Source organism: Zootoca vivipara, chromosome 12 (genome assembly GCF_965207765.1).
Source record: "Zootoca vivipara chromosome 12, rZooViv2.hap1.1, whole genome shotgun sequence".
Taxonomy (NCBI): domain Eukaryota; kingdom Metazoa; phylum Chordata; class Lepidosauria; order Squamata; family Lacertidae; genus Zootoca; species Zootoca vivipara.
This window is the reverse complement of record NC_142595.1, coordinates 39,716,672-39,733,910: the sequence shown is the minus strand read 5'-3', so window position 1 is coordinate 39,733,910 and position 17,239 is coordinate 39,716,672. Positions and strand designations below refer to the sequence as shown.

Here is a 17,239-nt window from a genome sequence, read left to right as displayed (position 1 = left end):
GTCAATATAAAGTCACAATAAAGATAAACACTTGCCCCAACAACCTTGGCAAAAGATGGGGGGGGGGTTAGAACAAACACCCCTGGTGGAAACATTGAATCACACTGGGTGCAGTTTAGCTTTTGATTTTCAGATGCTTTTGATTTTGCTTCAACACAGGGTGGATTTGATTTAAATCGATTTAAATCACTAGTCAGTAAGACTTTGATTTAAATATTTTTTTTACAAAAAAGACTCATTCTTGCTAGTATAATCTTAATATTTACAACCAGATGAAGGTTTCATTTTTCGAATAATAAATTTTCAGAGTTTTTACCGTTATATCAAAAATTACTGATTTGGGTATACTATTACAAATACATGGGCAGATAATTATGAAATTATTTTGAGGTTAACTCTTTATATTTTGTTAACTTTGCTGTACTTTATTGGAAGGAGAGAAATAATCATTTCCTTAATAACAATTTAAACAATTTATATAACATTACAGTATAGCATATGTATCCATGTTTGTTAACTGATGTGGTTAAACAATTTTTTTAAAAAAAATATTAGACTGAGTTTTAGCACACATGAAAAACTTAAAAACAAATCCTTATTTCCTGATGAATAGCCTTTGGACTATAATGCAACTTTAATAGGAAACTATCTTTAGAATTTTTTTTCCTCCAAAAGCATTTTGTTTTAAAAATCAAATTTAAATAAAAAAATATTTTTAAAAAAATCATTGATTTTTATCCACCCTGCTTCAACAGAAGTCATTCGGCATCACCTGCAGTTAATTGTAAAAAGAAGGAAATTGAATTTGTAATGACAAAGTTTTTAGCTTCCCCCCCAATCTGACCTTTTTGTTTTGTTATTGTTTGCTTTTCATCTGATGCTTTCAGATCACTTGAATCTCAGGAAAGACCTTCATGTCCCAGACTCTGTTGAATTTTCAGGGGAAAGAAGTGGATCCAATAGCATGGATCTGGCTAGATCTGGAAACCAGGATGCTCCCCGGTCCCGAGAGGGCGTAGGAGAGGTTGAGAGTCTACGTCACGGGTGTCAAACTCAAGGCCCGGGGGCCAAATCCGGCCCGCCAGACCTCGTCATGTGGCCCGCCGAGAGCCCCAGCCAGCGGGACCCAGCAGCGGGACCCTGCTGCTGAAGTGCCGCGCCGACAAAGCGCCGACAAACAGCTGGGGCCTGGGGGGGGTAGAAAGGCGGCTGCAGCAGCGCTGCGTGGAGCGCCCCGAGCCACAGCAGGAGAAGGAAGAGGCAGCTTGCCGGGTCAGCGCCCAGCAGCACTGCACGGAGAGTCCCAAGCCTCTGCGACGCAGCAGTGCTCTGTAGCACTTTGAATCCTCCTCCTCCTGCCACGGCTCGGCACCTGGAAATGGCTGCTGCTGAAGCACAGACAAAGCACCCAGCAGCGCCGCGTGGAGGAGGAGGAGGATTCAAAGTGCTACAGAGCACTGCTGCGTCCCAGAGGCTCGGCACTCTCCGTACGGTGCTGCCAGGCACCGACCCGACAAGCCTCCTCCTCCTCCTCTTGCCTCACCTCCTCCTCCTGCCGCGGCTCAGCCTCATGAACGTGAGCTCAGCAGCGGCTCAGCCTCATGAACGTGCAACTCTGAGGCTTTACGCACGTCTGCTAAAACGGACACCCACTGCCTCACGCTGCACAGGAAATGTTTTTTGCCCCTGGGTCCCTTTGCGCTCTTTTCTGGCGTTGAATCAAGGCGGCGACCCCCCCCTCCCTTTCTTCCTTCCTCTCTCTCGTTCTTATTCTTTCTTTCCCTCTCCTTCCTTCCTTCTTTATCTCTGTCTTCTCTCCGTCTTTCTTTTTCTTTCCTTCTTTATTCCCTTCCTTCTTTCCTACTCTACTTTCTCTCCCCTCTTTCCTTCCTCCCTCTCTCCCTCCCACTCCTTCCTTCCTTCCCATCTTTCTTCCTCTCCCTCATTCTTATTCTTTCTTTCCCTCTCTACTTCCTTCCTTCTTTCTCCCTTTCCGTCTTCTCTCCCTCTTTCTTTTTCTTTCCTTCTTTATTCCCTTCCTTCTTTCCTACTCTTCTTTCTCTCCCCTCTTTCCTTCCTTCCTCTCTCCCTCCCACTCCCTCTTTTCTTCCTTCCTTCCTTCCTTCCTTCCCTCCCTCTCCCTCTCCTCAGAAACATAGGATGCTGCTTTATACTTCTGGCCCTTAAACCCTGGAACCAGGAGAGCAGCTCCAGCGAGTCAACCTCAGCCAGTCCCTTTGGTGAAGGGTGGTGGCTCACTGGCAGAACATCTGTCCTGCATGCAGAAGGACCCCAGCATCTCCAGGTACCAGTAGCTCTGCAAAGCTCCTGCATGAAACCCTAGTGAGCCTCCACCACCCAGTGCAGTTACCAAAAATCATTTTTCAATAAATTGTACAATAATTGTACATTTGAATATCTACTTGCCATTATTCTGACTATGTTTCTGCTTTCAGAGCTAGTTATTACTTACATTATTACAAAAAAACAGTAATAATTGAATGCAGTGACAATAATTTATGATAATAAAGAGTGGACACATTGTCCTACAGATACAACCGGCCCTTTGAGGGTGACCAAACTGCTGATGCGGCCCCCCGATGAATTTGAGTTTGACACCCCTGGTCTACGTTCTCCTGTATCCTCAGAGGCAGGAAGTGGATCTCAGAGCCCAGATGATGCTATTATGCTTCCATGGGGTGCAAGCAGCACTGAGGACCCAGATGATGCCAGTCTCCTGCTCTCCAGCAAAGAGAGAGAAGTCAAGACTCCAGATTCCCTGGATGTAGCGGAGAACCCCAGTGATGCTGCCATGGGCGCAGAGAACGGAGGTAGAGATGAGGATCTAGAGAGCTGTGCATCTCCGCGGGTAGGAAGTGGGGCTGAGAGCCTAAGTGCCCCTCTGTCTTCTAGCAAAGGAAGTGGAGCCAGCGATGGGAACTGTGGCAAATCTGAAGGTATAGAAAGTGGAGTGCAAATTCCTGCCATCTCTGCATCAAAGGGAGAAGAAGAGGGAGCCCAACAACTGGATTCCTCCAAGAAAAAAAGGACGAGCGGGTTTCCCACAAGAAGGGAAAGATTTGAGAACTCAAAAGGTGGTTTGTATCAACAATAAAGGGAACTCTGGATGGGATGAGTTGTTGCTCAGTAGGCCAAAGCCCCAGTTGTAATAAATTGACGACTTACCATACATAGCAAAAGTGAATTTTTAGGAAAGTCACTTAAAAACAACTGGGTATCTAAATCTGACTCCAGTGCAGCATATATTTGGTGTGCAGCTTCCGTTTCCTTGCTGTAAACCACTTTAGTACTGCATGGTGTTTTGGACACAGAAATCTGGGGAGTAACAAATATATACTTATTAGCCAAATATATACTTCTTAAAGCAGAATAATTATATATACATGGATGTTTAATCTGCTACATGTCTACTGGCTGCAGAATCTTGGCTCAATGCGAAAACCTGGTATGAGTTTTCTTTTTTCTTTGATACTACTCAGGTATAGATAAACCGTATTTTGGCTCATAAGCCTTGTGCAGATGATCGGGAAGTCCCTGATTTCTGTGCGTTCATAAAAAAAACCCAGAAAATATGTATACATAGTGCCGATTCTTGTTATCTAGGCACTTAACAGTTTGTATGTGCATGAATATAAGGTTGGGGCCAAAAAAAGAATGTCTTGGTTAATGTATCAGGGAGGGAGACAGAAGGGAACAACTCATTCCAAAGTGAATTCAGGATCCGGGGGGGGGGGGGGCTAGGCTCACAACAACCCTGTCAAGTAGGTTAGGTTGATGGGTTCGTTGTTGTTGTTGTTTAGTCGTTCAGTCGTGTCCGACTCTTCGTGACCCCATGGACCAGAGCACGCCAGGCACTCCTGTTTTCCACTGCCTCCCACAGTTTGGTCAGATTCATGTTCGTAGCTTCGAGAACACTGTCCAACCATCTCGTCCTCTGTCGTCCCCTTCTCCTTGTGCCCTCCATCTTCCCCAACATCAGGGTCTTTTCCAGGGAGTCTTCTCTTCTCATGAGGTGGCCAAAGTATTGGAGCCTCAGCTTCACGATCTGTCCTTCCAGTGAGCCGTCAGGGCTGATTTCCTTCATGATGGATAGGTTTGATCTTCTTGCAATCCATGGGACTCTCAGGAGTCTCCTCCAGCACCATAATTCAAAAGCATCAAATCTTTGGTGATCAGCCTTCTTTATGGTCCAACTCTCACTTCCACTGGGAAAGCTCTCACTTTCCACTTCTCACTGGGAAAACCATAGCTTTAACTATACGGACCTTTGTCGGCAAGGTGATGTCTCTGCTTTTTAAGATGCTGTCTAGGTTTGTCATTGCTTTTCTCCCAAGAAGCAGGCGTCTTTTAATTGCGTGACTGCTGTCACCATCTGCAGTGATCATGGAACCCAATCTTTAACCCCAGGTAGTCATTCTTCCCCTAATGAAGTTAACTATAGCTGTGTACATGGCAGCAAACATTCTCAATATATGACTAGATTTGGACCAGAGATCTTAGGATTTCTCCTATATTAGGGGTTCCCAAACACTGGTCAGTGGATCGATCAGCACTGGTTCACAACCTTCATTTAGGTGGTCCATGGCATGTCCACATGAAATATTCATATTGATTTATAATAATGTTTAATTTATGGTTGTTTTTTGTAAACTGCTGTGACTTCCCCAGGGAGTTATGCTTCTAGAGTGTTATAGGTATATATATTATTTTTCATTGGATTTATATACCGCCCTTCGTCATAACATTCCAGGGCACTTCACAAAATAAAATACAGGATAAAACCAAGTAAACAAGTAAAACAGAACAGCAAAACAGTAACACTCCCCTTCCCACAAACACATTTAAAAGGCTGTAGAATATTCATCAGCCAAAAGCCTGATTAATATAAATATTTTAAATAAAAGAGACAGTATGGCATACGGGTCAGAGTCATAAATAAAATAAATAAAGGAAACAAAAGAAACAATAACATTTTATTTTCACTGGGGATGAGGGTGGGGGGGTTAAAAACCATTTTGACTCCTGCTAAAGTTGGGAGAAAATGGCTGCCCGCTGCAGTGAGGACCCAACATAAGAAAACAATGCCTTAGTGCCTTCTTCCCATGTGTCAGTTTTCATTTCTTAGTACATATAGTATTGATCTGATGGGTAGAGATCTTTCCTATTCTGATTAGTTCAGGAGTGTTCTAGAAGGTTTTTTTCTACGTGGGAAAGGTTTCTGATGTTTTGGTTATTTCTGCTGGGAAGCTGTGTACTCAGCGCAAAAACAATACTATATCGTGATAAATCCCTGAAACGAGATATTGATAAAGTGAATGATATTAAAACTAAACTAAAAATTGTTCAAAAAAACAAAACTAGCTTAAATCTCCCAAATATTTAGGGGCTGAGGTTTTCTTATCAAAAACTAGACAGGAACTGTAGACTCTGAAAAGAACTGAAAGCTACACCGCAGTCTGGGGCAAAATCCCCCAAAATAAGACTCAAGTTTTGTTTAAACTAAAGGTTAGCTAATCCTATGAGACAGTTCAAATAATGAATATCATAGCTATTTGAAAAAGGTTAGGTAAAAGGCTGTAAAAGCTCTCCTAGTTGTGATGTTATAATGCTATTGCTAAGACTGCTGAAGGGTGTTTCTGATTGCCGGCTTATATACTGAGAAGCTGTGTACAGCTGGATTATGTTAGGATTTCATAGTAGATTCTGTTCCACCTTAAACAGGAACAGGCTTGGAAGAGGATGTTGACTGTGTCACATGATGTATATTTCCGTTTGTTGTACTATTGTAATGTTAGTTGCTTTCGCTTTGCTGATGGAGACAGACACATTTGGTCTTGCTTCCGAGATGCTTTAGAATAAACGCTTGTATATATGCAAGAACTTCTCTGACTTTTCTCTGATGCTGCTGATGCTGCCAAACCACGCTAACGCTGGAGATGAGCTCTGCAGATAACGTGTCCAGACTCCAAGGAGCCTGGATCGTGTTACAGCTGGCTACCGCAGGAGAGAAGACACCCGGCAGAGGCTTACCGGGGGGCTTGGTGGCCCAGGTCTTCTGCGGTTGTGCCAACAAAGGGTTCCGGGCCCAGTAATGGAATGGCTAATCGCCTAGAAGGTCGCAGAACTGGCTGGTGTTCTGACCCAGGCAGCAGAAAGGCAGCAGCGTTTTCCGAATGCAGCTACAGGATGCTGGTAACGTCGGACAAAGAGGAGAGAAGGTATGTAAAAGCTGGAGCTTTTACAAGCATGCCACAGCAGGCACGCAAGCAAGAGACTTTGATCTGCGCAGCCTGAAGTTTTATGGCGGGCAGTAAAACTTTCACAGTGATTAATGACTGTGAGGACAGTGGACAGTGAGGAGCTGCAGCATTTTCCCAGTTAGTAAGAGAGAAGGGAAAATGGAGTTTTTGCACAGCTCTGGCTCTGAACAGATAATTTTCCTTCAAGGAGAAAATTATCAGAAATGGGCAAAGTGTACACAGAAGAGGCTGCAGGATGCAGGAGTGTGGTACACAATTGCCGCCAAGAGGGGGAGGGATAATTCCCCAGACCAATTCCCCAGCTGGAAGTCAGATGATTCTTTTGCGAGAGGAATGATTATCCTAAGTTTGTGTCCGGGACCATTGATTTACGTCGGTGCATGCAATTCGGCTTGCGAGATGTGGGAATCGTTGAAGCTAGCTCTTGGAGGGGGAGGAAGCTGTGATGGCGATTCCCCAAATGATTGCTGGAGTGCTGGGGCACCCGGTTGCAAACCACAGGAAGAGCTGGCTGTGATGTCAGACCTGGTGGGGGTGCAGTCTCCAGTGAATGCAAGAGCTGAGGGCGCCACTTGGGAATTGCAGCAGGAGCTGGCTGTCATGTCAGACCTGGAACAAGTGGCTGCACAGAGTGCTTCAATGGAAATGGCTGAGGGCGCCAGTTGCAAATCTCAGGGAGAGATGGCGTCATCATCCCACACAGCCGTGCAGTCCCGTGGGAACCAAGGTCAGTCTTCAAAGTCTTTCCAGAAGCCGAGACGTAAACACAAGCCTGCAGGTGCAGCTTTGTCGCGAAGGAGGGGCAAGGAGATGCCCACAAAAGTGAAGCTTGTAGACAAGGCCCAGCCGAAGGGGGGAGAATTGCAGCCCACAACAGTGTCACAAGGCAAGGAGAAGGGGGGCGGCCAGGAGCAGAAGCCCACACAGCAGCAAAACGGGACTTTGCTGGCTCGAAAAGTTCAACGCAAGTTTGTTGTCAGTTCCACAGTTCAGAAGCACATTTGCAGTGACAGAAGTTTGTTTGCTTGCTTTTCTTCACAGGATGGTTTCGTGAAGTCTAGTGAAGGACTTTTAAGTGTGCAAGGAACTGGACATGTTTACTTAGGAGGACTGAACTTGACACTATGTGATGTTTTGTATGTGCAAGATGCACAAAATAATTTGCTTTCCATTTCACAGATGTCTGAAGAAGGGTATGGAATTTCTTTTGAAAATGGAAGCTGTCTCATCAAGAAAGGCGATGAGGAATTTCTGAATGCTCCAAGGGTTGATAATCAATATGTGTTTACTTTTGATTATGTTGATTAAAATGTGGTTGATATGCCTGAAGTTGCCTGTGATGCTAACACTAATCAGCTTCTTCTTACAGGTGGTTTTGATCACACCAATGGTCACCTGGGTTTGCAGGAGGTGTCCAAGGAGGAGAATAGAGAGGGTTTAAAGGTTCAACCCTGTGATTCTTTTGCAGAATGCAATAATGTAATTGCTGATGATGGGAAGCTGTCTAGCAGACAGACTTCCACACCCTGTGAAGTGATTCATATTGATCTAGCTGATCAAATGACACTTTCAGTGGATGAGGTTGCAAATGACCAAGATGGTCAACTGACTCCCTCAGAGAGTGAGGAAAGGTACACCAGGAGTGATGATGGTGCCAATCCCATTGGAGTGAAATGCTCCGGTCCCAGTGAAGGTGAATTCACTTCTCAGGAGCTAGATGCTTTCCTGGATGAGAAGTGAATTCAAAAGGATCTCTCACGTCCCAAAAGTTCTTGGGAGGGTGGTTTGTGTGAGGGAGCTGGGAATTCTGGAGAATTAATGCAGCAGGGACTTACACCCTTGTTACACAGTGCCAATCCAGAGAACGTGCAAATGGGAGGTATTTCCATGGTTCACCCAGCTGGTGATGTCAATCCCAAGGGGGTGGTAAAGGAGGAATTTTCCCTGGTTCACCTAGGTGGTGCTACCAATCCCAAGTGGGAGGAAGGTGGGGGAATTTTCCTGGTTCATGCAAATGATGTGATTCACCCAAGTGGTGGTGTAATTCATCAAGGTGAGAATGGTGCAGCACAAGCTGCAGATGATGATCAGGATGGTTCTAATTCAGTGGGAGGTAGTGCTACTGCTGTGGCTGGTGATGCAGCAGGCTACGAAGGTGTTGAAACCTCACTCAGACCTGCAGTTGACTCTGACACTGAATTGGTAGAATCACTGCTCACCATTGGTCATTTTTCTCCAGAGAAAGAGGACATGAGTGTTTGCAAATCTGAAGAGGCCACAACAGGCAAACAGCCTGAGAGATTTGCTGATGAGTTTGCTAAGACTGCTGTTGCTGTTCTTAGAAGCTCAGAAAAGGTTTTTGAACCTGCAAGCTTCAAGGAGGTTCAGGAAATGACCTCAAAAGATGCTCAACCATGGCTAGCTGCCATGAAAGCAGAGATTGATTCCTTAGATAGGAATCAGACCTGGGAACTGGTTAAAATGGTCCCAGGAATGAAGCTGGTAGATAGCAGGTGGGTCTTTAAGGCCGAAACTGACCAACATGGCAAGGTAACGAGGCACACAGCCAAACTGGTCACAACAGGGTTTTCACAGGTTCAAGGTGAAAACAACATTGAGACTATTGCACCAAATATGAAGTATGAGAGCTTAAGGGTTTTGCTCAAGATTACTTCACAAGAGAAAATGCACGTATCACATTTTGTATTGGATGCTAATGATGCAAATGTTTCGACTGGGATTTTGCAGGAGGATCTGTTTTTACTTCCACCTGCAGGAGGAAGTAAAATTCAGTACATGGTGAGTTTGAACAAAGTATTTTTCATCAGTTTCCTTTTCTGAGATCCAGTGGTGAAGGAACCCTCTCCAGCACCCGGGGTGGGACTCCGAGGGGCGGGGCGAACTGCCCAGTGACGCATGCGTGATGTCTGTACGGACTGCGCATGTGTGGCATCCCTACGGAGTGTGCACGCGCAGCAGCCTGTACGGTCGCCATGTGAGAGGCATCCTGTATGGATGCCGTGCAAGCGGCACCCATACTGACTGCATGCGCCCTCGGCCACTCTACAGCTGGGGGGGGGCAGGGGCCATCTTGTCACACACACCCCAAGTGGAACCCGGGGAACTCCGCCCTCCACTTCAAACGCCCTTGCTGATATCCTCAGGGAAGAGCAATGCCTTGCTGTGTGTTTTCCCAAATACGATCTATGAAATGGTGGAGCAGCACTTCTTAAGTAATTCCTTTTTGCAATTCTTCAGTGGTTCAGTGAACAAAGCACAAAGTATTTGCTCAGCTTAACTGTTATGTTCTGTATACTCAGTGTTCATTGGTCTGTGTTTTGTTTGGAGCAGGATTACCCCTTTAGTTCTTAATAAAACTATTTTGTTTCTCTCTCTCATTTCTCTCTCTTGTAACCCTGTTTGGGCTACCTAGCCTTTGCATTCACTAGTTGAGTTTGCTATTAGACAAGAGAGATCATTTGGCAAGTGGAATCCCATGGATATTAGTAATCAGTAATATCTTCATTTTACATTTTTGTTTTAACTACATGTCCCAAAGGCAGATGAATTGGGGGGGGGGACTTTCTCACCACCCCAGCTCCAGCAGGGGAGTTAGGAAACAGCAGTGGTTAGTGTATTCTGGTGCCCAGTAAACTGGCAAAAATGAATAATTCATGCAGCAATAAATGCTGGAGATGCAATGGTGGGCATGTCCCATAAGTAAAAAATTCTGGGAATTAATTCATGAAGAGATCAAAAAATTGATAAAAATGTCTTTCCCTAAAAAGGCGGAAATGTATCTATTAGGCATTCTATATAATGAGATTCCAGGTGAGATGAAAAATATTTTTATGTACGCTTCAACAGCTGCCAGTGTCAAGTAAATGGAAAAGTACAGATATCCCGACAAAGGGTGAATGGATTAATAAAATATGCGAATATCTGGAACTAGCAAAATTGACAGATGTAATTAACAACAAACCAAAAATCATAATAAGAAAACAATGGGGATATTTAAACAATTATCTAGGTAAACAAGGTCTGGGAACCAAAATCTGGCTATGTCTGGACTAACCCTGTCATCGACGAAACGAAAGCTTTAAAGAATGGAAGCATAAAAATTGACTTTATTATTGGCAAAGGATAAGAAGACAGTTAAGATAAAAATATATTATTTTACTTACTGCATGAGGAAGCAGTGGAAGTCAGGATCTTTCTCTTTTCTTCTCACTTTTCTTCATTTTCTTTTTCTTCTTTCTTTTGCTCTCTTATCTCTATTTTTACCTCTCTTTTCTTTTTCTTTTCTTTTTCTCTCTTTTTCTATGTACATCACTGTAAATTGTTTATATGCTTTGTTTAGAGATCTTTCTTCTTTTTTGCCATGAACGTTGTGAGTTACGATTTGTAATCATTTTGTTTATGGATACGTGTGTGCAGATTGTACATATGTAATTTTATCCGAAATACTTAATAAAGATTAGAGAGAATAAAAAAAAGGAAACAGCAGTGGTTAGTGTATTCTTTAAAAGAGATGGTAAGAGGAGACTTGGACTCTCTGTTTTATCTTATCAGGTCTCATTGTTGCATGGAGAGCTTTTGCATCCAGACGGCCATTTTAGTCCTACGCCCACATTCCCAGTTAATGACATACTAACAAGTGGATTGTTGTGGTTTGCTTTAGAATGTTTGTTAACATGGCTTTTTGGACCAGGAATCGTAGAACTGTGCAGTTGGAAGGGAACTAATGCAGCTTGTATCTTGCTCCCTAGAGTGTTTGCCTCCAGAGGAGAAGCCTGAAAGCCCAAGAGTATTGGGAGAGACAGAAGAAGCAGTCCCCAAAGGTATCTCTTTTCGTGATCAGGCTGGGGTGGGGAAAGCATTTGGTTGTTACTGGTTTCATCAAAATAGGTCCTGCTGACCCCTGCTGACCCCCTGGTCTAATTCTCCTTTCCTCATCAGAACGCATCATCAGAGATCTACAGCCTCTCCTGGACAATGACAGCTCCCTTTCTCAAGCTCTGGGAGGAAGACCTTTCATTGCCTACAGACAGCCACCCAATCTTAATCAACTCCTCACCCACAACAATACAACCACCAGACTTAACATGGACACTGGTACCAGAGCCTGCAATGAACCCAGATGCCAACTTTGCTGCCACATACACCCGGACAACATCATTACTGGCCCCAACAACATCCAACATACCATCTCAGGACTATTTAATTGCTCATCTTCTAACATTGTGTATGCCATCAAATGCCAACAGTGCCCTTCAGCTCTCTATATTGGACAAACAGGCCAAACCCTACGCCAAAGGATAAATGGACATAAATCTGACATCAGGAACCACAAGAAACCAGTAGGAGAACACTTCAATCTCCCAGGACATTCTATACAAGATCTCAAAGCAGCTGTTTTATTACAGAAAAATTTCAGGAACAGACAGGAAAGAGAAGATGCTAAATTGGAACTCATTACCAAGCTTAAAACCATGGAGCCCCCTGGGATGAATTAAGACATTGGATTCTTATCTCATTATGCATGAACAAGCTTTCTTTAGCGCCTCAGCCCTTGCTTTTGTGGGATGCAAAGGGTTAAGTGCAGTCAACTCACAACAATCCCTAGAGAGTCCACTTGGAGGACTAGCTTGGTTTCCTGTTCCTCCACATGCAAATGAGTTGGGGAAGTGGCAGATAAATTCACTAGCGAGAAGCCATTTCCTCCTCTTGGATCAGACTCTATTGGACTTCAAGGACTCATATTGTGTATTTTTGAAGGATTGATTTGGATTGTGATTTTGAACTCTGTAGGATTTTTCCAGTTAAGATTTCCTGGTTGAGCACATGGTCTCTTTGTTCTGCAGTGTGCTTGGGGGATTAACTACCCCTCCCTTCCCTCAGAGTTTACAGTACTGAGAAAGCTCAGAGGTAGTGAAGATATTTTTGAGATTTTGATTTTTGAAAGATCTTGAATTTTGGGAATTTGGGGGATTTTTGAAGTTTTAAGATGGCAAGCTCCAGTTTTGGTAGTGAGGCAAGACCAAGTTTTATGCTGCTGGATGACAATAATTTTGTGCAGTGGAAGCAGCACATTTTAGTTTATCTTGCTGCTGGGCGTGTTCTGCAGGCCATTAAGGAAGAAAAGCCTACAGGACCCGATGAAGAAGCTTTAGCCAAGATAGAAGCTTGGAGTATTAAAAATGATGAAGCCAAGCACATAATTTTGAGCAACTTGAGGAATGAGCATCTATCGATGATAAATTTTGAAAATGATGCATCTAAGATCCTAGAGGACATTGAACGCATTTATGCACAATCTACAGAGAGTTCCTATAGATATTTGTTGGATAAGTTACTCAAGTTGAAGATGAATTCTAGAGAAGAGTTTACAGAGCATTTTAAGAATTTTTCTGAGATTGTTCAAAGAATTGCCCTTACTCCCAGAGCCTTTGATGATGTGACTAAAGTAACGTTTATGCTTGCATCATTGGGACCTGAATTTGCTCCATTTAAAAGTATAATGGATCACACAAAAGATCTAACTTTTAATGAGCTCATCAGGGTGGATAAAAATGAATGATTTTTTTTAAAAAAAAATCAAAAAATCGGATTTTTTTGATTTAAATCGATTTTTTTGAAATAAAATGCTTATTGAGGAAAATATATTACCATCCAAAGGTTATTCCATCATGAAATTAAGATTAGTTTTTTTAATTATGTAGAATAAGGTTGTATATGTTTAAATTTTTGGTTAAATAAATTCCATTAATCCATTCACAATGTCATGCTCTTCCAGAGGTTTTTGTAAGATTATTGGGCAGTTTCTCTGCCTACAAGATATTATCACAGGTGCTTGGTTTACTTTTGCAGTTCTCAAAACTGAATTTGACTCAACAGAGATCACATGCCTCTTCTTCACAGCAAAAATGTTATAACATGAACAGAGTTGAGAAAAAGACCTTAATCCTATTGTTCTACAAACCTATGAATACAGAAACAATCCCTTCAGTGCTAAGTTTCAAGAAGTTCAGTGAATAGAATAGAAACAATATTTTTCTGATTGTTTGGAGTGGACAGTATTTAAGTTTTTCATTTGTAGGCTGGGCTGACAGTCTAAGTTTCTTAAAATATATACATTTTGTTTTTGTTTAGCCAAATTAGTTAACAAACATGGATGTTTGTTTAAGCAAATAACATATGCTGTAATGTTATTGTTTTGGTTGAATAAATTTATTTAAATTGTTATTATTAAGGTAATGATTATTTTTCTCCTTCCTAAGTACAACAGTAAAGTTGTCCAAATTTGAATGAGTAACCTATTAAACTGGGGATAAAAAACTAATATGAAAAGTTGTTATTCTAAAAATCTTCATCTACTTGCATATTAAAGTTATACCAGCAAGAATTAGTCTTTATGTAGAAAACTATGATTTAAATCAAGCCTTACTGACTAGTGATTTAAATCGTGATTTAAATCATGATTTAAATCAGTTTGATTTAAATCAAATCCACCCTGGAGCTCATCAACCATTTAAGAGAGGAATGCAGAGATAGCCTTGATTCTCAAGAAAGGAATCCAAGGAGGAAGGATAGCAGCTATGCATCCAAGCATTTTGGAAAGTCCAGAGAGACGTCTAGAGCAGGGGTCCCCAGACTTACTGGGCTTTGGGCCGGTGCCCGCCGCGCCGACCGCGTGGCGGGCCGGAGGGCAGGGGAGTGCGCGCACAGCGGACCGGAGGGTGGGGGAGTGCGCACCCGTGCGCATGCGCACACACACTTACTGGCGCACTGGCGCGCTTCCCGGTAGGAAAAAATCGTCGAAAATCACTTGTGCGCATGCGTATGGGCCTCCCCCGACCCGGAAGTGCACCGGAAATGACCTCTTCTGGGTCGGGAGAGGCCCATATGCATGCACACAAAGGATTTTCGGCGATTTTTTTTCCAATTTGGAAGATCGCCGCCGTGCTGTGTGCCGTAAGAGCGGGCGGCGGCAGCGGGCAGTGGGGGCCGTCGCGGGCCGGATTGGGAGGCCAATTGGGCCGCATCCGGCCCGGGGGCCGTAGTCTGGGGACCCCTGGTCTAGAGAAATAAATTGTTTCAAATGCAATGGCAAAGACCACATAGCAAGGAACTGCAAGGGTCCAAATGGGGATAAAGTTGAATCCCACCCCTCAAAACCACAAGGCGTTAAGAAGGGGAGTCGTGAGCAAACCATGTTGATGCAGGAGAGGAGTCTAGCTGTCCAGAATCATGAAAATAAGCGCAATAAGTGGATTCTTGACAGTGGAGCGAGTTCACATGTTTCTTATGAAAAGGAGTATTTTAATGAGCTAAATGAGGATGAAACCTCTGAAATTGAAATTGCTGATGGCAACGTAGTAAAGGCAATTGGTGCAGGAACTGTGAATTTAAAATTCAACGTAGATCATGAAACAATTAATACTAAGATAACTGAAGTTAAGTTTGCACCAAAGCTTAACTGCAACTTACTCAGCGTGTCCAGTTTGGACAGGAAAGGTTTTAAAATTACATTTGAAAAAGGGCAATGTATCGTGACTAAGCATGATGAAGTTTATGTTGAAGGCAAACTAAAGGATGGTGTATATGAGCTTAATATTTCAGAGAACCAGCGGAACCAGTCTACAAGGATGGCCCAACCAAGCAAAAGGGATCAAGCAAGTGTGGAACCAAGGAGTGAGGAGTTTGTATTTTATCCTTTTGAACCAATACAAAGCACTAATCCACCTTCTAGTGTTGTAACACCCCCTATAGGTGACACCCAAGGAGCCGCGGAGGTCCAGGCCCCTGGCAGCACCAGAGATGAAGAGGATGAGGAGCAGCTGTATGGGGATATACCACTGCTGGAGGAGGATGAGGAAGGTGATGCAGTCGAAAGACCAGAGGTCAGACACTCATCCAGAACCTACAGAGGTGTTCCACCATTACGGCTGTCCTACCTTACAAGGTCGGCGTCTCCACAGGAACCTTCCAAATGGGAAGAGATAGAGAGGATGCCACCAGATGAAGCCAGTCTCTGGAGGAAAGCTGCTCAGGAGGAGATAGATGCACTTCATCGGAACAGGACCTGGACACTCACAGAACTACCTCCTGGTAAGGAAGCAATTGGAAGTAAATGGGTGTTCAAGGTTAAAAAGGGTTCAGAAGGGGAGGTGCAACGCTACAAAGCTAGGCTTGTGGCACAAGGTTTTTCCCAGAAGTATGGTGAGGATTATGATCAAGTGTTTGCACCGACAGTTTGATACAGCAGTGTCAGACTACTTTTAAGTATTGCAGCATCTAAGCAAATGTCGGTTTACCATATTGACATTGCGACAGCCTTTCTTCACGGCGAAATTTCTGAGCAGATTTATATGAAGCAGCCCAAAGGTTTCATTAAACCAAATGAGGTGCATCTAGTGTGCAAGCTGCAGAAAGGACTTTATGGTTTGAAGCAAGCAGCGAGGGCTTGGAACCAGAAACTCCATGAGATGCTGGTGCAGCTTGGGTACAAGCAAGGGACTGCTGATAAGTGCTTGTACACCAAACAAAGGAATGAACAATTTTTGTATATTTTAGCCTTTGTTGACGACCTTTTAATTTCTACGTCAAATGAGAAGGACTATAAAGACATAGTCAAGCATCTCAACAGGGAAGTAGAGGTCAAGGAACTAGGAAAAGTGAAATACTACTTGGGAATTCAAGTTGAGAGAGCAGAGGATGGATCGTTCTTACTCAGCCAAAGGCAAAAGATAACTGAACTGATTGAAAGCATGCAGATGCAGGACGCACACCCAGTTGCGACACCAATGGCCACAGACTTCTTGAAGAATCAACAAGATTTAAAGTTGCTGCCAAACAACACGCAATACGGGTCAGCGATTGGTAAACTTTTGTATTTGGTTACCACATGCAGACCTGACCTGGCAAGTGCAGTGGGGATCCTAAGTGGGAAAGTAAGTTGTCCCACTGAGCATGATTGGGCTGGTGTTAAGAGGGTTGTTCGTTATCTAAAGGGAACCATGGACTGTAAATTAAAACTGCCAGCTGTCAGAGACCCTAAACTGCTTGGGTACACTGACGCGGATTGGGCTGGGGATAATAAGGATTATAAGTCCACCAGTGGTTATGTTTTTATGTTTGGGGACGGAGCTATTGCATGAGGAAGTTATAAACATAAATGTATAGTTTTATCGTCCTCAGAATCCCAATACATTGCAACTTTGGAGGCTTGCAGAGAGATCGCCTGGCTGGATCAACTCCTGAAGGACTTTGGCGTGCCAAGGAAGGGACCTGTCAGCTTGATGGAGGACAATCAGAGCAGTATGAAGCTGACACAAAGCAAAAAGTTCCTTGCACGCACTAAACACATTGGGGTCAGGTACCACTACATACGCCAGGTGATCGAGGATGGACTTGTTGAAATGTGTTACTGCAACACTGAACAGATGACTGCAGACATTCTAACAAAGCCCCTGCCAAGAGAGAAGTTCCAGGATCTTCGTGGCAAGCTGGGACTCTTGGGTGGTTGATTAAAGTTGTTTATGTATGTTTTTGTGTATGTTGTGAATTGCCTGAGAAGGGGTTTGTGGGATGCAAAGGGTTAAGTGCAGTCATCATGCAAATGAGTTGGGGAAGAGGCAGATAAATTCACTAGCGAGAAGCCATTTCCTTCTCTTGGACCAGACCTCTTGGACTACACACATCTAAGAAGCAACATCTTAGTGAGTCTCCCTCTAGGCTTCCAGCCCAGAGAGAGATGAGATGGAGTCTCACTTCCTATAAGTGAACTTCACAATGTATATTTTACTTTATACCTAAGCAAGTCTACCTCTTGAGTGTGTTGTACCTCGAGATGCTTGTAAGTAAACATCTTTTATACTTTTAAGAGGGAAAAAGGGGGAAATACCAGGGAAATACACTTTATTTTATAGGCTTAAATCAAGCCTGCGCAAACGCTT

At 43.5% G+C, this 17,239-nt stretch overlaps 3 protein-coding genes across 13 annotated transcripts in view; 2 read left to right on the top strand and 1 right to left on the bottom strand.

The window, feature by feature from the left end:
* Window positions 1–17,239, top strand: part of LOC118095527 (interferon-induced very large GTPase 1-like) — a 212,668-nt gene that overhangs the window by 7,499 nt on the left and 187,930 nt on the right. The gene's annotated exons all lie outside the window — the stretch shown is intronic.
* LOC118078987 (NACHT, LRR and PYD domains-containing protein 1a allele 5-like) overlaps window positions 1–17,239 on the bottom strand; it is a 43,955-nt gene that overhangs the window by 23,629 nt on the left and 3,087 nt on the right. The window lies entirely within an intron of this gene.
* LOC118078985 (uncharacterized) lies at window positions 1,494–16,829 on the top strand. Of its 8 annotated transcripts, none has more exons than XM_088655448.1 (6): window positions 1,499–2,305; window positions 2,553–2,831; window positions 7,461–9,080; window positions 11,051–11,122; window positions 11,241–15,392; window positions 15,858–16,829. In XM_088655448.1, exons 5-6 carry the CDS (start codon window positions 14,495–14,497, stop codon window positions 16,439–16,441), a joined length of 1,482 nt encoding a protein of 493 aa, XP_088511574.1. In that variant the 5' UTR covers window positions 1,499–2,305; window positions 2,553–2,831; window positions 7,461–9,080; window positions 11,051–11,122; window positions 11,241–14,494; the 3' UTR covers window positions 16,442–16,829. The 8 variants fall into 8 exon arrangements, with proteins under 8 accessions (XP_088511575.1, XP_088511574.1, XP_088511573.1 ...); XM_088655450.1 differs by lacking the exon at window positions 7,461–9,080 and having other exon boundaries at window positions 1,511–2,305; window positions 2,553–3,095; window positions 15,858–16,152; window positions 16,482–16,829; XM_088655451.1 differs by lacking the exon at window positions 7,461–9,080 and having other exon boundaries at window positions 1,511–2,305; window positions 2,553–3,095; window positions 15,858–16,234; window positions 16,482–16,829.